This window comes from Acartia tonsa, chromosome 1 (assembly GCF_053477335.1).
Source record: "Acartia tonsa isolate MP-2025a chromosome 1, ASM5347733v1, whole genome shotgun sequence".
NCBI lineage: Eukaryota > Metazoa > Arthropoda > Copepoda > Calanoida > Acartiidae > Acartia > Acartia tonsa.
In genome coordinates, this window is record NC_137260.1 from 15,252,087 (window position 1) to 15,277,075 (window position 24,989).

Below are 24,989 nucleotides of genomic sequence, written 5' to 3' on the forward strand. Positions count from 1 at the left end.
CCCCCCCCCCCCTTATTAGATTGATTAGATTTTTATAGATTTATTCTGCTTTGCTTGACTGAAATTTGTATTTAGTTTTGAACACAAGGATAGGCTAATAGGAAAAATAATAATCTTGCCAAACATAGAATATGAAATTAAATCTTGTATATCATCTAAATTATCCTAAAATATAAAGTAAGTTGTAAGGTTTATTGAATCTAAAGATCTCGGATATTGATTGTCTGATTAGGTTGTACTTTTAAGGGAAATTTTATGAATATTTTGGGTTGGTTTTAGGCTAGAAAATCTAAAAGTATTCAAGCCCTATAGGTATATAATTAATCTTCATGGAATTATCTTTTTTTCTAGTACAAAATGTAATATTGAATTATTAACAAGATCAGTGCTCTATCTTGGTAGAAACCAATTAAAACTCTTCAACAAGTTTTAATTTTAAGCCCAGAAGAATTTTATATGCGTAGTATCTTCACAAATAAGCTCTTCCCTTGCTCTTTTAATTTTATTTGGGGGTAGGGTAGGGGTACCAGGGACATTTTCTCTTGGAAAGTTGGAGGTATCCTTCCCAAAATAGTAATTTACCTTCCCTGGACCCTTAAGATGCTTCATTGTGAAGGAAAAACATATTTACCAAGCAGTTTGCGAGATTCTTTAGTACAAACACACATAAAAATATCTTGTTATTGTTATATAAGGATTGAATTTTTTTTTAACTTTTGTATCCTTGTGTAGTTAATACGAACGGAATTAATTCAGAGTTTCGAAGAATGAATGAATTAAAAATATAATATATGAGGAAATATATAAATAGAGTTGGGTGAAGAAAAATACTTAAAAATCAGTTTTCTTTCAGTTTCTTATGAAATAAGATGAATTGAAAGAAAGTACAATCTATTTAGCATTCTGTTTGAAAATGGGGATTGGGGGGATATTGGATTTTAAATTAAATTAGTACCCAAATATTAATCTTGATTGGTGTGTTCAAATTAGCAGTGTCTATACTTTTAAACATACATATTTGCTGAACAGAAGATGAAACTTATGGATCATTGGGGATGTACATCAATTTATCGTCAGTTGTATTATCTAGGACTCCTGGGCGAAATTTAAATATCAGATACCTACATATCATAAAGTTTATTTACATTACATGTCTAGAATAGATTTGAAATTGCATTTTTACTCTCTTCCACTATCATTAATAATAATCAATGTATTTATTTTCAGGATTTCGTTGACGTGACGCTAGCCTGTTCAGATGGGTCAACTTTGGGAGCTCACAAAGTCATCCTCTCATCTGTTTCCACTTATTTTAGGGATATTTTAAAGGTAATTTGTGTTTACTTTTTGTTCGTTGCAGCTATACTACTCTAAAACTAGTGTATGCCCAGACGTACGTCCTATTTTAGGAACCAAGTGTTTAAAACTAAAAGGACTATCAAGCTTTTTTTGAGTTTGGTAATTTAAACATTTTTTACATAAGGTTAAATGAAGAGTTTCAAAGTCTGAGGGGGTTAAACATAAACTTCCCCTCCCCTTGTATTTTATCTTTAATTCTACTTTTAATATTTTCAATTTTTTTGGAATTGATAAATTTTGCATGATTTTAGATTTAAAACAGCTTTTATAACATGAAATAAAGTACGTTTCTCGTAAATTTACTAGGTAATGTTACTCATGTATGGGTTAGCGGATTTTAGAGAGAATATTTTTTAATTAGTCACTACATAAATTCAGGCCATAGTGTACTGAAAATTTAGTGTTTTCTTGTATATATTTATTACTCTAAACCTCGAATTTGTTGAAAGATAAAAAGTTCACGTGTCAAGACAAAAATATTTGCCTGAAAAATATTTTCTGTAGGTCAAAAAATACCAACAATTTTTTTCCATTTTCACTTGTCAAGTACAAGTGAAAATAAACGCAAAAAACCCTTAAATAATCCAAGAAAATGACATATTTTTAAAACTATCCACAGTTCTTTTGGTTAAATGAAAGAAAAAGAATAAGTCTATAAATTCCATTTTAAAAGCGTAAAGTATAATAAAATGAAAATAATTTGATACCGTTTGATGCATTATTTGAAATTTGAGATTTTTTTGTACGAAAAGTTCATTTCATTCATATGCTTTTATAGTACATACATTTTGAATAGCTAGGTATAAAATTTAAAAAAAAATTTAAAACCAAAACAAAGCTTGCAAAAATAGTGGACTTAAGTTTCCAGTGCTTTTATTAATATCTTACTTATTTATCTCACATTTTCCTAATATAACATGTTTAAATTGATTAGAAAATTCTTTTTCTTTACAGCATTTATTTGAAATATAATTCGGCAGTTTAAATGTCAAAAATCATATTGATTTAACTTACATAGGTAGCGGTACCTATTTAAAAGAATAAAATAAAATTGAAGTACCCAAAAGTAGAGAAGAAATCTCATAGTTGTACATTCTATAACCGCGGAAAGCTGTTTATAATACGATGCTAGTTTTTTTCGTATGGATGAGAACCGGTTCTTATCCACCGGATTCGAATGAATACGACAAAAAATGTTATTCATACAACCAATTTTTCCATGGTTACAATATTCATATTTGTTTAGACTGCAGAATGCAAGCATCCAATCTTGATCCTGAAAGATACGGGGAGAGATGAGGCGAGTGCGATGCTAGAGTTTGCCTACACTGGCGAGGTAAGACGACCTTTTATATTTTAAAGGAACAAACAATGCTTATAGCAGGTACAAATTTTATTTTAAATTTTAGGTTTTATAACTATATATTGTACTCATTTGAAAAATATTTTGTTATTTTGTGAAACAATTCTGTTTTTATTGTTAAAAAACTTATTTATTTGAATTTTTGTTTAGTTTCATTATTTATCAAAATATTAATCATTTTGATTCAATAATTGTTATTAATCCAATTTTCTTTTTGCGTCATTTGAAGGCTTGTTTAAAAAAAAATACTTGTACTTTCTTTGAAATGATTACGTAACCGTATTCAATAAGCAAAAGCATATTGTATACATATGTAATATCCAGGGATCATTCATAAGGGATAAGACAATGGTTAATAAATTGATGGTCACCACAAATTATGAAAAATAATTATTTTGGAAAATGACACTGCAAGATTATAGCAACCAATCAAGATTTAATAAAAGTCCCCAAAATGAAAGAAAAACATATTTATTAAACGTTGAGTTCCAGTATATTTTAAAGTCTAATGTCCACTCCCTCCCCGGTAATATCAGGGAAATAAATTTTGTATGTACGTTTATACATATGATATGTACAGACTTGGAGGTTTTTATTTAAAGTTTGTCTGTGTGTGTCGGTTTGTGCATGTTTTCTCTGTGTAATCAAAGGTAGATACTAGTTTTCTATAAAAAGAAAACGATTATAAACGTTTTTTTATTCGTTGGCTAAAAATGTTTTTGTATTTCTTAAGTTAAATATTGATTGGGATGTACAAACTAACCGTGTCCAATTATTTCAACCAATAATCGACAATCTACATCAATGTAACGTTCAATGTCATATCCTTTAGAATCCCTGACTTCTTTAATTAAACATAAAAAGATAGACACCTGCCATATTCATAAATTATAAGTAAGCTTCACTAGAAATGCAAGTCAAATTTTAAACAAACTAATAGCAGGGTCGGAATCTCGTACCACAAAAAATAACTTGCTTTAACTGTAAGTTTGTTGCTGCTTCGTTTGTAGCATCTTGGGGTCTTTGTATTTGTAGGGGTAGGCAAGCAGAGAAAAATAGCTTAAAACCACCCTAAGACTTAAATCTAAATGAATAGGAAATATCTTTTCTTTTTAAATAAACATGTCTGAGTGTATGTTGTATGTTTATAAAAGCTTCCCCTCTTAACTCAAACTGTCATGCTCTTGAGTAATGATATACAACGTACTGTCAATACTTTCGATGGCAGAGACCCATCACATCGAAAGTGTACGCACATCACACATCTAAAAAGTACAGGGGAATAAAACCTCTAAAGTATTGCTTGTAAAAATTGAATTCATATTTGATTCAAGAGATCTAATTAGTTTTTGACATTTTAGCAAATAAACCTTTTAAAAACTCAAGAATAACCCATGTACTTTTACACAAAGTATGTACTGTACAAAATCGTACCGTAAATTATAATATCATCCTATTTTGAGTTGAAGTACATTTTCAATTGATATGTACACAAACGTCTTTGATATAATCAATTTATTCTTGCATTTCAAGCCACAAGAGACAAAACTTTTGATTTTTCGAATTTGTGGAAGATTATATAGACAGTCAAGTTCAAAAAAGACCTATACCAATTTTAGATCCAATGATAGGAATTATTTCTTTACAGTTCATAAAGGTTTTTTGTTTTAGTTTTTAGGTTGACCTTATAAAATAAATGAGTGTCAACTTTCTTTAACCTGGGATAATATTATTTTTTATTTATGATGCTCACGGAGGTAGGCGACATCGGACTGTAAATTACACTGGTACCCAAAGTTGTATAACCAAACCATGTTACATTATTCAATTGTTCAAACCTTTGTTTACTTTCATTGAATTTTTATAAGATTGTTCCCAACTAGTAGTGTCCAAACTTTTAAACCAATAATCTAATTTTTTTTTGGATGTACATTGTACATATGTCAATGTATTTTCCATTGTATTAACCCTTAAGATACCTGAATTTTAGTGATGGCAATCCGTCGAAGTTTTGGGCCGGATTCGGATTCCGGATTCTTAAAAGAATCCGTCAAAAAAGTTGCGGATTCCGGATTCTAGCAGTATTTTAAAGGGCTTTAAAACAAATGAAGCATGAAAAGCTGCGAAATGAAAATAAATACTTACAAAAAAACGCAACTTTGGATGCTAGCTACCATTATACCTGTAGTTAAGAAGAAACAATAAAATACTTTTTAGGTACCTATATGTTTGCAACATTTTAAATAAGTTTTATCTGAAAGAAAAAAAACTGTTATTTGTATTTGTAATTTTAGCCTACCAATTAAGAATCCGGAATCTGCTATTAAAATACGGATTCCGGATTCGGATTCCAAAATTTGCCCAAAAATTGGGTGGATTCCAGATCCGGATTGCCATCGCTACTATTAATGCTAGGGTTTAAACTGTACACACGTCATTTCTCTGTTTGAAAAAGGACTTTGAACATAGCCTGACAAAGATACAAAGTTAAATAGGTAGAGTTACTTTGCTTCCAAAAAATAGTCTTTAATGCTCAGCTCATGGCCGGATTCTCTATTATAGTTATTTTTATAGTCGTTGAATTACAGAGTATTACAGTACAATATTTGTTTGATTAAACCCGTTTTTGGGCTGTGACATTTCTCTGCAACCTTAACTTAGAACCGATCTTAAATGTCGTATCATTAAGTTTAAGTGTTAGAACCTTTTATGAGATGTGAACTACATTAACTTGGTATGTCCTATCACAGAGGCTTCAAGCCAAAAAAATTATTCTAAATTGGTTGATTGTCGTCAATATTAAATTGACCTCATTTAGATTTTTTTCGAAAACGTTTATACCTACGTAATTTAAAAATTTTATTTAAAGACTATATTTTGTGGGGGTGTAATGGAAATTTTTTATGATCTTTTATTATGTAAAAAAAAATATACAAGTTTTGCGGGAATGAACTTTTTTTTTATAAATCATCAATTTAGTTTTGAAGGTGGATTTGTTACCTCCTACCAATTTTAGTACAAATATACCTATCCTATTGTATAAAGCAGTGCGGGTTTTTTTTTGTCTGCAGCTTTATATTTTAATAATTATTGGGCCGACCGAGGTCTTCATTTTAAGGATGATTCACATAGGTCCTATAATGCTTTTAGCCTATTTAATTTTCATAATTTAGGACTTGGAATGGATTTAGGCTTTTTTTTATGCGCTCCCCACTCTTCGTATACAGATAGTTTTTTTTATAAATATAGGTATTAATAATGCTAAAGAGTTAGCCATTCAGGGGATCTTTCACAACAATAAAACTTTTATGCGCCATTTAATAAAATGTTGATGTTCAGGTGAATGTTGGTCAAGAGCTGCTACCCAGCCTTCTGCACACAGCTAGATGTTTCAAGATTAAAGGTCTCGACAATGTCCAGACACCCCCTGGCCTTATAGATCTCAATGTAAGTTTTTGTTCTTGTTTATTTTATAAAAATAGATACTAGTTGGGTTATTGTACCATTTTTTTCGGGTGTGTTTTTTAGGAAAATAGGTTTACATTATTAAATCACTCTATCTACTTAAAACCTTCATAAAAAAAGAATAAGTCCTTGACAGAAAAAAATGTACTAAACAATTTTGCACATGTAAAATCTTTTGTTGCTAATGTTTATCTGTTTATTGCATCATGGAAGCAAAACTTGTTTTAATTTTTTTTTGCCAGGTCAAAAGAGAATGCTGAAGTCAACGCATTCTGTATATCTACCTATAGATAATTAAGCTTATAATTTAAATTACTTTGATATATGAACTTTCTCTAATAGTTTAAATGTACTTGAATTTAAGTAGCGCAGCTTTTCCACAACATAGGATTGCCTGTACGTCCGTAAGCGTGACCGTCCTTGAGTCTAAAAAACTCAAGAAAAAATTCTATTGCTACCTAACAAATAAAATTTATTTTAAACATTGACCATATACCATGAATTTGTAAGTAGGTGTATCATCAATCATGGTTTATTTTCTTGTACATTGCCAAATATTTTGATGATTCTTAGCTATACTGCAACAAAATATGTCATCCTTGTTTGTGTTGCTGAGTTTTTAATTTCAGCAACTACAGTTGCCATGAAGTCTACTCGTAAAATGTCAGGTTTTTTTAATAAAAAATACTTGGACTTTGAACTTTTAGAAAAATTATCACAATTTTCTCAATTTAATAATGTGGATTGTTAGCACAGCCTCTTCAAAAATTGTGGGGGGAGGGGGAGGGATGGATTTATTATTACTCGGATCTAACACCATATTATCATGTACTCTAAAAAAGTGAAATTTGTAGCCGGCTAAAGTAACAGCTCCCATCCACTCCTCCCCTACTGAATGAAGGAACTGACCAATAAATGATGTAAATTTTAGCAAGCTAAATTGACGACAATTCTTCCCCCGTCATATTATCAACATATATTCTACATCTATTTAAATGATGAAAAATTTATGGGGGTAAAAATGTGAAATAGGGGGGGGGGGGGGTGAATGTCAATATGTTTTAAATTAAGTTAAAACAGAAAATGTTCATTTATCTCTATTAGAGAATTACTCAACATGTTTATTTATTTAAGCTAGTAACTAGTTTTTTTTCGGCCTTTAAAAATTTTGCTTGCATACATAGTTTTCAGGAACCCGGAATTTTCACCAATTTTCAACTTTATCTGAATCAAGAATTTTCAATCGTTTTGGATTAATTTTTAATGTTTCTTTTAATCTTTAATGATTTTTTACTTTTATTGAACGAAAATGGATAATTATTTTACATGAATGGAAAGTTTTTTGAATCTTTTTAACGTGTTTTCTTGTATTCATTCGAATCCGGTGGATAGGAACCGGTTCTCATCTATACGAAAAAACTGTCTAGCATCGTATTATATCCAGCTTTCTACGAATATAAAATGTACAATCATAAGATTTTAACCAGTTTTTATAGCCCGTGCCTTCGGCACCTCGGGGCTAAAAAAACTGGTTTTAATCTTATAATTGTACATTCTATATCCGCGGAAAGCTGTTTATAATACGATGCGAGAAATAACTATTACTTACTCTCTCCACTCTCTCTCTTTCTCTCCTCTCTCTCTCTCTCTCTCTCTCTCATTGCTTCTCTTTATTTTCTATGAAATCTGATCCAATCTTGATGTGTTTATACCATATTGTAAAATTACTATTAAGAAAAAATGGTTGATTAAGTCCATATGTATCGCAGGGATCTTAAGGGGAAAGACAAACAATCAATTGCAAATCGCTTCTAATTACGATAAGCAAAATTACCACTTCTTAAAATTATTCTTAAAGGCTTCTAGAACCCAATCAAGATTTGATAAAAGTTCGAAAGTTCTTTTTCAAATTATAATTGAGAGGTCACAAAGAGGGATAATAACAAAGGTATTAAGGGTCGCCAATAAATCATAGAACATGATATAAGATTTTACTTTTTGATTTAATTAGTTTGTGTAAAAATTAGATAATTCTGTTTTTTTCTCAATGTTTTTTTCGTCCAAGCATTAATTTAGCTTTATTATATGAACAATGAATCTTATGATTACGTAAATGTAAAACTTCATAGCAACGAGTTCTATAATATAATTCAGTTCATCCTTTTTAATTTTAATAAATGGAAAAAAAATATATAAAAAGTCGATTAGGTATATGATTATTTGTAATGAATTTTAGCCACGTTGTATACTTTATTAACGTTTTTTTATGCCTTTTGAAATAAGTCCTACCTAATGTTTTTACATTTTCCACTAATTAAATTTTTTTAACCTTTATCTTCATATGTAAGGTCCCGAGGACCTTTAAAACAACGGCCTCTAAAAGTTATATTTGGCACATGTCAGCTGTTTTCAACTGTTTAATTTATATGCAATGTTTACTTTCCAACCATTATGTGGGGTATGATGATGATGATCATTCTTTGGGGTACATACGACAGCTGTTTCTGCACCTAATTACTCTCGTCACCTGAACACATGCCTGGAAGGCAGTGGCTGTTCCCTAGCGGGGAAGATGGCCGTGTCAAGTCAATACGACAGCTTTTTTTAAAGGCATAATACTTCATTAATACTAATATTGTTGAGTTTTAGTAAAAGAATGTCTTTTTATTATTCTAATAATATTTCTTTATCTTTAAACTTTAAATATTAAACAAATAATAACACTTTTTGAATATTTCTTGACGTTATTATTAGACTAACTGTACGTTAAAGATAAAAATACATTGTATTAATTTATTTTACACAGAAATATACTATGTTTAAAATTAATAAACCTCTGACGTTAGTATTCAATCTTTTTATTTATACGGAAAAGAAACCGGATTTTTGTCATTTGTTTAATGTTGACAGAAAATAATAATACAAGAGAATTTTTTTTTTCGTTTCCGTGGACAACTGGCTATTAACTCCTTTACCCATGTAAGTTTACACCTGTCATAATACTTGTTTTATTTTAGACAAGTCATTCAAATGACTCCGATCATTGGGGGAGCAGTCGGCCACCGACACGTCCGCAGACGCCGAGTACGAGACCGCCCTCGCCCATCACACGGTCCCACACACCCTCGCCACCATCTCACTCCCCCACTTCCGTCCAGTCCAACCAAGATACACAGGTACCTACCTAGGGTTAGGTTAGATTCGTTTCTCCTACAGGGCTAGGGTAACATTAGGGGGACGGCTGAGAAATAGAATTAGAACGTAATTTTCGCAATAGGTTCTATGGTTATGACTCGTTTTAAGCCGAGGTTCAAACTCATCACCTTTCAGACATATATCGGTTCTGTTATTTCTTTGGATGCTTTTTGGCTTTTTACTGCTATGAAGGTTTGCTCTCATAAACCATGCTTTTTTCAGGACCTGAAATTTTTTGTAAACGATCAGAACCACCATGCCAGTGAAGCCAGCCATCAGCAACAGCAGGGCCATGGCCAGCTGCCATTGAAAGGCAAGCTGTTGCCACACCCTGGCGGCGCGAGTGAACAACAACAACATCCAGTTCAGCACCCTCTTCTTTCACATGCTCCACCTCAGGGTAGGTTTAATAATATTATGAAAAACTATTTTACCTCCAACTTATCATAAAAAAAAACTAACTATGATAATAACTTAGTTTAATATATTTTATTTATTTGTTAACAAATAACAGACTTCCATTCAGATTACCTTTTTTGCAGAACATAAACAATAATTTCTAAAACTTTTTTCAGGTATTCCTCATGTTCAACCTTCACACCAACAGTCTCAACCTTCTTCTACACAACAACAACATCAGGTAACACTAAGAGATAAGCCAAAGGACTACCTATACATTGATTTATATTTCTCATGATGTAAACAAGGTTATTCTTTCTTAATATTAAAATTATTGGACAAAAGGTTTGAACCAACAAATCACAATTTTATATAAAAACCCAAACTTTGGGTACCAGAATGATTTATGTTCAATGTCCCCGTTCTTCATGAGTAAAACATAGTGTTGATAAACAAACATAGAAGAGTTTTAATAGAAATAAATCAATAGGTATGCCCTTCAAAATAGATTAAATCAAAATAATGATTTACTTGTTCAATAACGGTTTATCAATAAAGAGTCTCGTTAAAAAAATATGAAATATTTTCTTCAGGATATCAAACCCTTCGTGACAGCCGATGGTAAAATTTTCCCACCAGTCAACGACGTGAAGCCAAGTTTTTCTGAACATTTTCTGGCCGGCGCCACCAACGGCCACCACTCCTTGCCGCCTCTGTCCGGCCTGCACCGGATGCCGCGCTCTCAGCCCGCCACCCGCCCATCCTCGCCGCTGAATTCTCGCACCCCGCCGCCCAAACGGTGGAAGCGGTCGTTTGATATGGCGCACGGCGGCGATGATATGATGGAGGAAAATGGACTCGGTACCATGGAGTTTAGGAATGCACTGTTTTATACATTTTAATTGATAAAATAATATGTATACAATGTACCTAAACGAATAAAATAATAGTTAGGTAGAGGTAATCTAATCTACCTACACTCAATCATACCAATTCATGTAGAATACACGTGGAAATTTTGATATTGGAAAATTTTTTGTCAATTTAGGTTGCTTTTTCCCCCGTCATTTATTGGTTAATTTAGTAGTAGGGGAGGGAATGGAGGAGACCGTTATTTTATCCTGCTACAAAGTACATTTATTAGAAAACTAATCTGGTGTAGGTAAGATCCATGTAATAATAAATTCATTTTTATAAACCTCTTATTATTTACCTACCATTTGAATTAATTTTAATTTTTAAATTCAACTAGGTATCTTTTTTTACATTCATAAAGTACTATTATAAGCTGATTCAACTGGTTTTTTGTAGAAATTAGAATTTCTGTAAAAAAAATAGGAATGACGTTATTTTGCTCTATTTAGGTTACTACCCCCGTATTCTAATGAATTTTCGTCTATATTTTGCTGCAAATCCTCGGTTTTCTCTCTGTTCAAAATTTATCCTTATTTCTAACTTTTAAAGTATTTAATATTAATACTTTTTACATCTTACTCCAAATATAGATTTGTTTTTAAATGTTATGGTACATTTGTATTAGGTTATTAGCAAGTTAGATGTAGTAAAAACCTCATTTGAAAATGATATTTATAGTCTGACAATTTACTCAATTTCAAGTCTAAAACGGTGTATAACAAAATTAGGGATGCTAAGCGGTTCAGCACAGACAGTAACGGCGTTGACAGGCGGTGTATGGAAGCAGACTCGGTAAATGGCGGCAATATAGCCGCCGTCGCGGCCAGACGGTTCATTGAGCCGCGACCAATGGCCAGTTATCCTCACAGTACCCCAGCTAGTCCAACTAGGATGGATTCTAGGTGAGGAACTCATTAATTAAAACCCGCCTTATTAAAGACGTTAAAAATTGTATGCTTGAAAATACGTAGGTAGATAAACAAAGGTTCTACAAATAAGGGGTTTGTTAGCTGTGGGCTATAGTTTTATGCATAGCAATGTTAGATACAATATACTTGGACCTTAACTTGCTAATGAAATTAATTCTATAAAATACATGGTAAAAAATTACAATGCATGCATACCTAGGTATCATAAATTTTTTTTAAAAAAACATTAGTTGAATGAAAAATTATGAATTAATTCATCCATAATTTTGTATGACAGGGAGCATTCATGTTTTTTTTAATTATTGTAAAATATTTACATAACCTTAATATATTTGTTTAGAAATTTGAATTCTCTCGGCCTTCTGCGTCATTTGGCCAGGCTGGAACATCAGCCCAGAGAGGCGCATGAAAACAGCAGAGTTGACGCAAATTCCAGGTAAATAAATAAGGTAGATAGATAAATTGAGAAAATAGCACAGCTGACGCAAACTACAGTTAACTAACAGATTATTGTACGAGATATTCAATTTTACTCAAAAAGAACGGACAAAAGTCTTAGAAAATAATGTTACTCAGCAAGAGAAATCTTTACCAAAAATTGGCTTTTTATCAAAGTTAGCTTTGTGTATTCCATTTTCCTGTTTTTCCAGGGAGTAAAGGGACATTACACAGATATCAAAAGTTTTATAACCAAACCACGTTATCTTATTCGTTGGTTTACTAACTTTGGGTACTTTTATTGAATTGTATTTGGCTGCTTCCAAACTAGCAATGTCAAAAAGTATTTTTAGCATGTAATTTAAATTCACTTAAGGGATAATTTTGTTTACCATCCCTGGGAATGTAGGGAGTATCAATTTATCTTACATTTTATTGATCCTAAAGTTTTCTGTTTTTACGGAATGTAAGTTAGTTAAGGACTAATGGATTTGTAGACAGTATTATTACACATACATACTTTGTTTTGAAAATGAGAAGATTAATCATTAGGTTATCTTAAGTATTAATCATTATTTCAAGTACCTACTCAGTCACGTGGTGAAAAAACATGTCTGACGCAGGTTCTAGTAATGTAGTAATTTTCAAAATTGATGGATTTACTAAGTAATTGAAAAGTGTCCTTAGATAGATAGATAGATAGATAACTAAATAAGGAAAAATCAAAATTAATGAAATAAAGATATATTCTCAGTTATTTTAATCTATTTAAGTTGTGCCTTTTTAACAACAAAAATCTTCAAGACAGAACAATCCTACAAAAATGATTTTAAGCGTACTTAAATTTTTCCATCATATTACCTACAATTTTTCCACATGTCAAAAATGACCTATGCTTATTTTCTTATTTCTTTAAAATACACATCTTTACCATTTGACCTAGGCTGAGATAGTGATGTGTGTATGTAAATTTTACGTCAATGACAAACTACGTACACAGAGCTAATGCAATTTTTTCGACGATTTTTTTTTTAGGAAGAAACCTTTAAATTGCCAGTAGATTTCTCTGTATCCCTCAATGAATCAATATGTTATTTTTCTCTCTTATTTTTAGCCTTTTTACCTGATCAAAAAGAAGCATAACAAATACCTTGTAATATTCCAAAATCAAATTTTTTTTTTTTTTTGGGGGGGGGGAGTTTTGAGTTAATTGATTTACATTTGGCATTTTGCCGTATTTCTACATACCTTTTGTTAGTCAATAGAAATTATATTACTCATATTCAAATTTGTGCTTTAAATTATTATTCATGAAATACCTAGTCATATTTGACTTTTTAAATTTGGTAAATTTCTCAGGTAAAATTTACCTCATGATAATTTAGTAAAAAAGCAGATTCTGTTAAATTTATTGATTTGATCTTAATGGAACATGTTTTAGGAACCAGAAGCAATCTAATATATCATGCCTTTTAAGATATTTTAAGTTACAAACTTAATTAAAATGTTTTGTTTAGGTTACAAAGTATGGAGGATGGTTTATCTCAGGACGCCTTGGACTACAGGTTCCAGACTACGGAACAATCAGAGGTAATAGATAGATATAGTTAGATAGATAGATACTTGGACTTCAGGTCCCAGACTACTGATATAAATAGATAGATAAATACTAATAGATGAGTAGATAGCTCATTTATAGAGAAAAAATCCACGTAATAGAATTTTTCAGGTAAAGTAACGGATCTAGGTTAAATCAATGAATAAAACAAGCCTTAACCAGAATGTTCAAGTTTTTTTGCATCTAAAGTTTTAAAAATAAATATCAAAGTTTAATTCCAAAATCCTTTAGCCCAAGATTTTGTGGAATTTAATTAAAGAAAAGAAATGTAGATATCAAAGTGAATGGTTTTTATTTTTTGTGCCAACGGAAGGACACAGAATTCTTATCTGCTTTGGTCCACTCGCGGGCGGGGACATGCATACGGAAAACGGAAAAAAATTTGTCAGTATGTAGCGCAGCAAATCATGAGAAAAAAATTCGATAAAAAAGAACAGTAAATATAATTGCAATTAAAGATATCAAGCTGTTTCTAAATGAAAAAAAGATACTTGGACAATTCAAAATTTCATTTTCTTTCGGTGTCTCATTTTTAAACTTTTTGAAATTAATCAAAGCACAAGTATTTCTTGGAAGTTTTTGTCAGTTCTATTTTTTATATGAAAGAATAATCCTAGGCCCTGCATGCTCGCTTCCCTTTCATCTCCGTATATATTCTTTTCTTTAACATTTTCTATTATTTTTATAAGATAAGCTGTTTTGGGGATAAATATTCTGATGGGCAAATAATAGAACAATCAAAATAAAATAAAATTCAAATAGAAAAAAAGGAGTATGATTCAAAATAGCTATTAGCATACAATAATTTCGTTTCTTGAAAAGATACTTTTTTCTATCATGTAATTTTCGTATTAATTTGGTTTTTAAACAGCAAAAAAAAGAACTTTAGTTTATAACATTCTGCTATTTTTTTGAAGAAAATTCCTTAACCTAGTAAGTATAAGTCTCTGCAGAGTTTTTAATGTGGATATGGACTTGAGTTTGTTATGACTTGGCAAAGGAAAAGACGTAAGTCTAGAAAATAGGACATACACATATAAACAGTGAGGTTGCTGAAACTCGTTTCATGTAAAAAGATCGGATAACCTAATATTCTCTTTTCAGCAAACTGCTAGCAAAGATTCTTGCTTTCATTTTAATATATAAAAGCAAGGCATCTTAAGGTGTTAGATAACGGATGATAAATTCCCCAATGATGATAAACAAAATTACAATTTATTAAGAATAAATGAAGTTTGAACACTGCTAGTTTCTACTAAGCAATCTAGATTTGATAAAACTATCCAAAGTTTTTAAGCCAACGAATGAAATACAGTGTTTATCTACCCACCCTTGTTTTAAAGAGACTTTCCTAGGCTTCACTGATATATATTTGTTAGTTTTTCCTTAATTAAGTTACTGTTAGGTGTGTGGGTGTATGCCAGTCTGTGTGTGGGTGTGTGTGAGGTTCAGGGAAGGAAAACTTATAACAAATAGGTTTTCCAATAACATACCTGTTTACTTTTATACATAGAGTACAAACATACTTTAGGCAGAAAGGAATATTTTATCAGAAAAAAATATATTATGCCTCTTGCTTTTCTAATATTTTGATTAGGTATTATCTTATTTTACAAATAGTCTTATTTACTTTGTTGATGGCCGGATGATATTGAATGAATTGCTCTCCATCCTTCAAAGATGAATAAAATATCAATGAAGATATAAAACAGTGTGCAGGGATATTTTATCAATAGAACAACTATTATTTTCCGTAAGCTTTTCGGCCTGTGAAAGGTGTTTTTATTCAGACAAATTTATTTTCTAGTAAGGAAATCTTTATTATTATGATATTAATGTCATCAACAAAGAAAATAGGTTAGAACTGAAAAGGAAATCTTATTTTTGGTCTAGGGAAAATGGGGCATACGTAATAATCAAATTGTCTGAAAATTTGTATCTGTGTGGGAGCACCATGGAGTGGCTAGGTAGAGAGAAGGAAATGAAACAAAATAATGCGGATATATCCATCATCTATATTCCCAGACTGTCCATATACAACAACCAATAGCCAAAAAAAAAATCCGCGGGAAATAGGTCACACATATAGTTGCTTTAGCATATTTTGATTTGGTTCTACTATGCAAATTTAACGGAATTTTAAGGCATATTTAAATAAATCAAGTCTTTTATCTTGCTAAAGTCATTTCGCTTTAACTTGTAACGATTTTGAATGGACACTCAGTACAAGTCTAAAGCTGGGTTTCGCTAGGAATAGAAATTATTTATGCTTTCAAGTTTTAGACAACATTTGTATGCTTTTCATTATTTCAGCCATTTGATACAAAATATGTTCAAACTTAAAAAAGATAGGTCGATAGAAAGATTTTTTTATTATTCTTAGGAATGATATAGTTATACTTTACAGAAATAAACAACATATTTCTTTTTTTTCAAGCGTTCATTTATAAAATAAAAACCTAATTCTAGTATTTAATCTATTATCGTAACTAAACATCGTAGGCCTATTTTCTTTTTTAAATAAAAATTTTAACTTTTTTTTAGGCATTGTCAAAAAAGGACAAAGAGAGGCAGGAACGGTTAGCATTCCGGCCCGAGTCAGCACCAACAGTCTTGGACATGTCGCCAGAAGCTACGCGCCTTAGTATGGATGGTTTCCCCAAACATGGTGAGTTTAATTTTCTTCGTTGAGTTTTTCTGATATAATGTATGTTCAAAATGTCGTCTTCAAGTTTGGATTGGAAGATTTTTTCCCAAGCGTGAAAGTGTTTAAAATCCTTCAAGATATCATTATCTTTCATCATTTGATTAGATCTAAACGTTTTTGCTTAAAAATTGCTAATTTTTGGGCAATTTTAAAGCTTAGTCATATGAAATAGACATTATTTAAAGAATTTTACCCATTACTTTTGAGCTTATATAAAAGAAAATATTGCAAAAGAGGCTGTATAAACCCTTTTTTCACAATAAATGTGTGTGTGTTTGCGTAAAAGGAAAATTGTAGACATATTTGTATGGCAAGCCACGATCTAGCAGCATGATACTTACAGAGAAAACATATTATTCAATTTTTTGTTCCCAGTCGAGGCCATTTTCTTGCCCAAATCTACATCCCCCCCCCCCCCTACATATCCTTTTTGGACAAGTGCAAATCTCCCCTCCCCCCACTCTAGGACACTTATTTTCATTGGGTAATGCTAAATGATAGGACAAGTGTTAATAAAAAAAAATTAATATCAAAATGAAAAAATATTTTTATCAAATAAGCATTGCATTTTTGGTCTTAAGCAAAAAATTCATTAAATCAGAGACTAAAGGATTTTAATTGCTAAAGAACTTCTACTGATTAAGGTTTAGGGCTATTTTGGTACAATTCCCTACATTTAGGCTTTCATATTTCAATTTTACTTGCATACTTACAATAGAATTCTCTAAAATCTGCTCTGCTTTCATTTTCATAAAAAAATGTCTCTACTAATGCTCAGCTACATAAGTACATTTATCTATTTTATAAGAATATAAAGTCTAGATATTATCATAAAAATGATACACACATACAGATACATGCATGATAAAAACGTGCTTTTTAACATTAAAGTCTAAAATAAATGTAAAAACTTGATGAATTTTTTTGTATTTTTGATGATATCATCCTTTAAATTAATGAAAACAAGAATTCTAGAAACATACGAATAAAGTAAATTAAAGAAAAGCTTTTAGAAATAAAAATTTGGCATGCTATCATTTTCCCCCTAAAAGAAATTGTACGCTTGCGTGTGGGCGGCGCAAGATTATATGGGCTAGCGTCAATCTAGCGTGTCTGACCGGCGCGGCGGCCCTTAGTCTATAAAATGTTTCCCTTCCAAAGTATGAAATCTAAAATTTCTCTCCCTAATCAGAGAAGGAGAAGACATTGGACTGGAAATTGTACTATTAAAATTTTTATAAACACGTTGGTTAGATAAAACTTTGGGTACTTTCATTATATTTTGATTAGTTGGTCCACACTTTTCCACCAATAAATTTAACTCTTGCTTTACACAATTGTACTAGATTTTTCGTACATTATCTTATCCCTTAAGTAGATCTGTCATTTTCAGCAATACATTAATGTAACACATTGTTTTTTCGTTTACATTTATTGGGCAGTAAACATATTTTTTACTCCTTTTCTCTAAAGTTTTTGTGGATTTTTTCCCTTGCTGAAAGCTGTTGTTTGTCCTAATTTGTCCGGCCTGGAATGCTGGAAAAGTACATTTTTAACACTGACATGGATGGGTATTCCTGAAAAGATAAAGTGTTACAGGCCAACACACATATTATGATTATTATATTCAATGATTTATTTACAATATCTGCCTTTTTTTCTGCTTAAAAACCTTGGATTACTTTTCTTATAATTTAAATTGTTACATTGTTGTTATAAAATATTAGTGTACAAACTTATCCCCAATTAACTTTAATATACTGAAGAGTAATTTTTGTTGCCATTGATTATTTAGCAGTTGTCTTATTCCTTTAGTTTCCTGCAATTTCTGGCATATCTATCCCTTTCCCTGGTCACTACACATATTTTCTATTTCTCTGATAAGCCCGCCAAATAGTTACGCATGACTGGTATGTGATGCGCGCGCCTGCGTGTGTGTGCGCAGCTTTTACCTGGACAGCCAGGACGCGGCAATCAGAAGCGGTCAGCATGCACCATTTACATTCCTTATGCCCAGGCATCCAGGTGGTGAAACGACGCATTTTTTGGTGTAGCAAAATATTCCATAAATCACAAGGGTAAAATTAAATCTCAGCTGTAGAAAAAGGGAAAGAAAATTAATCGTCCCAAATAATTTTTTCAATTACCTAATATAAATATCTCATAAAAGTTATTTTTAAGCAAATCCATCAAATAAACATTTTTGTACTTTTGCAAATATAGCAGTTTCATTTCTTGAGGTAACAACATATTATTAGTTGAAAAGTACACCTGTCACAATAGACAACGTTGAAAATATTTAATGAAATAAATAAAAGATTATAATAAAGGTATACCTTTTACAAAAAATACTATGACACGCAGCCGTTATAGCAGCTCGTTTACAGCTGCGGATAGATGCAAAATGTTAAATGGTGGGTCGGCTTTATATTTCTTGGCTACTGCAGCTAAAAGTTGTAAAAAAATGGACTCTTTAATCTGCGGCTACATAATTGTCCCAATTTTGGTAGCTACTATGTACTACAGCTTTGCGAAAACCTGCGGTTAAAAGCGACTGTAGCTGCCGATCCCTTGACTAATCTATTTATAACAGCGTATATAAAAATGATATTAATTATTTATATATGGTTTTTGATTTAAGTACATCGGTATGACAACCAAAATATTAAAACAGCTTTCCACTTGTACTTTCGGTACTTATGTATCAAATTAAATTTACATAGAAATGATAAATAACACTTAAATTCATATATGTATAGACATTTGTACTTAAAATACTCAACTACATTATTTTGTACAATTCATATGTTATTTGCTTAAAGCTTTTAAATAGTAAGGAGAACAAATATGTCCTTAAAATATTCCATAAAAAAAATCAAAGACTTAAATTTCTAGTGGTACCTGATGTAAAACTATTTTGGCTAGTCAAAATGATTTAAATTCTACCATGCTGAAAGTAATGGAAAGAAACTTATTTTGGAGATAGTAAACTTGGATGCATTGCAGTTTTTTTTGGTGCTAAAGTATTCTTAATTTTTTCTTAATCTGATTGCATTTTCTATTTGAAATCCTTCCTAGTCGAATTGAAATTTTGTGATTTGAACTGAAGATTATTACAGATTTTATGTGACATAAAGTTGTCAGAAGCAGAACTATAAAACTATCCAGGATGGGATAGGACAAGGGACAAGAAATTAATCAGTCCCCCAAGGACGTCCAAGCTTTTTTGTTTGTTGAGGAATTGGGTAATTCAAGTTTGAGGGGGAAATCTTATATATTTCCAAAAATTTGGAGGGTTTAATTTGTTTGGGGGGATATAAATGACCCCTTTACACAACCCCGATTTCCCTCCATATATCTACCTAAGACTTATTTTGTTTATTATAATTGGGAGGAAGAAAAATTGATCTATCCCCATATCTCTGAAAATTAACTGTACATACCCTCCAATCTCACAAAGATAAAATTTATTCCAGAATAATGGGGGAAAAAAAGAGTTTTGGCTAGCTTTAACAGTGAAAGATAGAGTGGGAGAGAGAGAAAGATAGCTTATATACAAATTATAATACAACAAGGATGACAACATTCATGATTAAGAAGCTCATATGTATACTAAGAGATATAAGTTTTCCGGAATTTTAATGTAGGGAGTAGATTTGAAATCTGCATCAAAATTTAAGGATTTTTTATAAAATTCGTTTTTTGTAAAATTCTTTATCTAAAAGCGAAAATACATTTTAAGTTAATTAATTTTTACCAATAGGATAGGTGGATTTTAAACTACCTGCGCTCTAATTGGTTGAATGATGTACGACATCCAATCAGAGCGCAGATTTTTTAAATCCATCAATCACAGATGCCAAAATTAATTAACTTAATTTGTATTTCCGCTTTTAGATAAAGAATTATACAAAAAACGAATTTTATAAAAAATCCTTAAAATTTGATGCAGATTTCAAATCTACTCCCTACATTAAAATTCCGGAAAACTTATATCTCTTAATGTATACATTTGAAATATTAAATTTGATAAAATCAATTCTTTGTATCAGCTTTAAAATGGACTAACAACCGTTCATAGAGAAAATCTTCTTCAAATTTGTAAGGAAAATGCGCCTTATACAAAATACTTTAATTCAGAGCTGTTCGTTAAACAGCACAGTTATGGAATCTCGACGACAAAGATTTTTTTATCCAATCTTGACAAGTGAGGTATTTTTGGAAAGAGGAATATATATAGAAAACGCCTATGAAAATTAGAAAATCCGCAGAAATCATATTTGCAAGTTATTTGCAAAAATCTGCAATGTTAATTTGCAAAATTAATTTCATGCCTTAAATGACTTATTTAAAAAGAAATCTTTTTATGAAATGTGTTTATCTATAAGTTTAGAACATACTTAAGGCAAAAAAAATTTCTTTAGTGTTACTTTTTTCACCTTATACATGAAAAAAGCAGTTTCTCACTTTTTTTGATAAAAAAAGGTATAGGAACAAAAAACATGTTTTTTATTGATGTAAACACAATAATTGGCATAAAATCTATCATCCTAAATGTAAAAATCAGATATAGAATCCTTTTTAGAGCAAAAATAGTGCAAAAGGTAACCAAGACATTTTTGCAAAGTATGAAAATCTGAAGAAAATAGTTCTTTTTGATTTTGATATACATATCAGATAAATGTATATAAAATTAGTGATCAAAAACTATAAAACAAGTTATAACTTTTTCAACCCTATCATTGATTAAAATGCACTTTTAGGTTTACTTATTACCAAAGTAGCACATAAAAACTCTTTTTATTAAGTTATTAAACAAAATAAATTCAAATCAACAATTAGGCGTTTTTTATAATGCAGTAGACCAATTTGTAGTTGGTTTTTTGGCATTTATTTTGTTTAATTACATCATTAAAAGAGTTTTTATGCACTACTTCGGTAATTCTTAAACCTAAAAGTGCAATTTAATCAATGACAGTTTTAAAAAACTTATAACATTTTTTTTAGTTTTTAATCACTAATTTTATATACATTTATCTGACATGTATATCAAAAGCAAAAAGAACTATTTTCTTCAGATTTTCATACTTTGCAAAAATGTCTTGGTTACTTTTTGCACTATATTAGCTCTAAAAAGGATTCTATATCTGATTTTTACATTTAGGATGATAGATTTTATGCCAATTATTGTGTTTACATCAAGAAAAATCATATTTTTTGTTCCTATACCTTTTTTTATCATAAAATGTGAGAAACTGCTTTTTTCATATATAAGGTGAAAAAAGTAACACTAAAGAATTTTTTTTTGCCCTAAGTATGTTCTAAACTTATAAATAAACACATTTCATAAAAAGAATTCTTTTTAAATAAGTCATTTAAGGCATGAAATTAATTTTGCAAATTAGCATTGCAGATTTTTGCAAATAACTTCCAAATATGGTTTCTGCGGATTTTCTAATTTTCATAGGCGTTTTCTATATATATTCCTCTTTCCAAAAATACCTCACTTGTCAAGATTGGATAAAAAAATCTTTTTCGTTGAGATTCCATAACTGTGACAGTACATGCTTGTATACAGAAAATTCTATGTATAGTAAGGCTTCGCTTCTAAGAAGAGGGAATGAGTGCTAAGTGTGATAAACAGAAAAGCGTGAACAGAAATGGGAAGGGAGAAGGGAAGGGGGGGGGGTGAGATTTTGCAGAGACTATTCTAGAATCTGGAGAGACGGAGTTAGTAACAGTCACTTCATTCACAAAGTCGCCAGGATGTCTGGCAGGTGACGGGGGGAGGGAGGGGTAAAAGGGGTATGGAATATATACTTTACTTTGAAATGAAGCCAAACAATAATTTTCGTAATTAAAACTTCAACCCATAATTAACTTTTAGCAATAATTACTTTCTTGGATATTTTCAATTAAATTCTTTTGAAATAATAAACTAAAGTATTTAAGAAATTTCCGAGACGTTTGCACATTTTGTTCAAAGTTTAAAGTGCTTGACGTTTTTTTGTCTTTTCTCCTTAGTTCCTTGGATACTCTCTCGGGGGGGCGGGGGGGTATCACTCCCACTTCTCCGAAATTTTACTCCTCCCCCGCCTCCGGATTTTGTCTCTAAGAGACTGTTGTCAAGTCCGGTTTCTCTGACAGATACGCGCAGTGCCAGAGAGATGTTTTCAGAAAATAAAAAGTATTACATGACTATCAATAATTGTACAAAATTACGCTTGAATTTAAGGAAATGGTTATTTTATGCACTAAAAGGGTTAGGCGTTTTTTGACGGAATTATTTTGTTATTTAAAGTCTCGTAAAGGTCGTGATATAGTTCAATAAAAATCACTAGGACTATTTTACCTCCTGGACAGGTATTAGGCTATTTTGCAAAAGATCATATCCACCGCCCCAGCCTCTTTTTAAGATAATAAGTTTAAAATAAAAAAAAATATAATTTTTTGTAAACTTATTCCTTTCTGCTCAAATGTACTCTTTCTCTCTCTATTTCTCTCCCTCTCTTCTTCCTCCTCCTTTCTCCCTAAAATGTTATGGTCTTTAAAAAGTAATGAAAACACTCTTGGGGCCCTATGAACAGAATTATATAAAATTGGGGTATACAGGGATATGTACATGGATTACAATGTTCTAGTTGCCAAATGTGTGTGTGTGTGCTTCTAGCTTTGTACAGTCCAGTTACTGCTACAAGGAATAAGGAGTGTTCGGAAGAAGAAAAACGGACAGACATACAATGTTTAAAAAGCAGCTGCGTTGATTTGATAAGAATAATCATTGCAACACTTATATCAAGATTATCTGCGGAGAACCAAGTCATAAGTTGCCTTAAACAGGTCCATATTGCATGTAAAAGTGTCTCGACCTAATCCATGAATACTTTTTTTCCAACAAAAAAAAACATGGCTGACCATTTTCATATAGAATTAATTTAGCCTAAATTATTATGATAAAATAAGAGGGTGATCATTATTAAACCCTCCACCAAAATAGTTATAAACCTTCCCTAGACCTATGAGAAGCTTCACATATTGGTACAGCTGTTAGTTACACACACACTGACATCCTGATACTTTTAGTATAACGAAAAAAGAATTACATCTTAAACATGAATATTTTTGTTTCAGAACCCCTGGACGGTATGGCAGGATTCAGAAATTTAGTAGGTATTCAACCAGTCAGCTCTGCTGGTGATTTAGGTAAGGGTTTTATTGTAACATGAAGGGAAGGGATATTGGACTGTAAATAACACTTGTACCCAAAGTTTTATAGTCATGTTATATTAAAAACTTTTAGCTTTTACTAAATTTTCATTAGTTGGTTAAAAACTAGTAGTGTCCAAATCTTTCAACCAATAATTTAATCTAGTTTACAATTCATTGAGACCATAAAATCCATGAATTGTACCTTATATTTTGAGCTTTGCTTTGGTGATTGTAATCGGATGTTGAATTGAATATTTTTTGTCTAGATTGTTTGAATAAATCTCTTGGAAGTAGTGGGATGGATGGTGGGCCAGGACGGTACACCTGTGACGAGTGCGGCAAACTTTTCCGCCATCCAGGATCATTACAACATCATAGACACATACACAGAGGCACTCATAGGTGTCCCTCTTGCGGAAAGGTAAGTTGACCCAATTTATATGAAGTCCCTTATTTTTTTCTGGAAATGGGAGGGCATTTTTTCGTGGGGCTAGGTGTCCTACCCAACCTCCAAAAAATAGCTTAAAAACATCACAGTACCAGAAGACTAATATATATGTTCCCTGAAGACTAGAGCCCAATCGGTTCAGCAACTGTCGACTAAACAGACGTTCTTAGTAACCAGCTCTTAAAATTAAACTGTTTTTAATAAAATTACCTAAAATTGAACAAAAGAACTAAAACCTACTTAGTAATAACGGTGAAAATATTTATAAAGTTTTTTAAATAAAAAAATGTTTGACATTAAACAAGAATTTAATTTTAAATTTTTTAAAAACTCACGTTTACAGTAAAAAAGCAAATTGAACTAGGATATTCTGGTTCTAAGATGCGTGGCATCTCTACTTGTATAATTTCCCGCAATTTTTGGAGATCTTCTTCCATTCTCAATATTTTGTTCCCTACATTTGGGCTATCTATTTATTCACTAAAATGTCTTTTTTCCCTCTTGATCTATTTAGTTTACCTTTTTTGACATCTTTGGATATTTTATCCTAGTTTAAACATAAAATACAGTTTCTACAGGGAGGGAAGGGACATAGGGCTGTTTATTACACTAGTCCCCAAAGTTTTAAAATAACGTTTTTCTTATTCGTTGGCTTAACGACTTTGGAGACTTTAACAAATCTTGATTGGTTTGTTCAGTAAGTCTAGTGTTCAAACGTTTCAACCATTAATTGTAATCTACAGAAGGGGCACTTTAATGGGGATGTATACCAATTTATCGGGCATTGTTTTATCCCTTTAGATCCCTTAATATTGTGCTGTGTAGAATATATATATATATATGTTTGTCAACATGAATTAATTCTGCACTATACTAGTTATTTTTAAAATATACTAGACTAACAAAAAAATCGGGAACGAAAAATCTTACTCCATTATTTTTAA

At 31.1% G+C, this 24,989-nt stretch overlaps 1 protein-coding gene across 2 annotated transcripts in view; it reads left to right on the forward strand.

The window, feature by feature from the left end:
• Nucleotides 1–24,989, forward strand: part of LOC145313563 (uncharacterized) — an 84,774-nt gene that overhangs the window by 55,074 nt on the left and 4,711 nt on the right. For both annotated transcript variants that reach the window (XM_080153019.1, XM_080153021.1), the window contains exons 3-15: nt 1,228–1,329; nt 2,606–2,695; nt 6,062–6,169; nt 9,205–9,363; nt 9,605–9,782; nt 9,958–10,022; nt 10,375–10,654; nt 11,421–11,598; nt 11,966–12,061; nt 13,581–13,653; nt 16,226–16,349; nt 23,520–23,591; nt 23,864–24,018. In XM_080153019.1, coding sequence (XP_080009145.1) covers nt 1,228–1,329; nt 2,606–2,695; nt 6,062–6,169; nt 9,205–9,363; nt 9,605–9,782; nt 9,958–10,022; nt 10,375–10,654; nt 11,421–11,598; nt 11,966–12,061; nt 13,581–13,653; nt 16,226–16,349; nt 23,520–23,591; nt 23,864–24,018 — 1,680 coding nt within the window. The remainder of the gene's footprint in view (nt 1–1,227; nt 1,330–2,605; nt 2,696–6,061; nt 6,170–9,204; nt 9,364–9,604; nt 9,783–9,957; nt 10,023–10,374; nt 10,655–11,420; nt 11,599–11,965; nt 12,062–13,580; nt 13,654–16,225; nt 16,350–23,519; nt 23,592–23,863; nt 24,019–24,989) is intronic.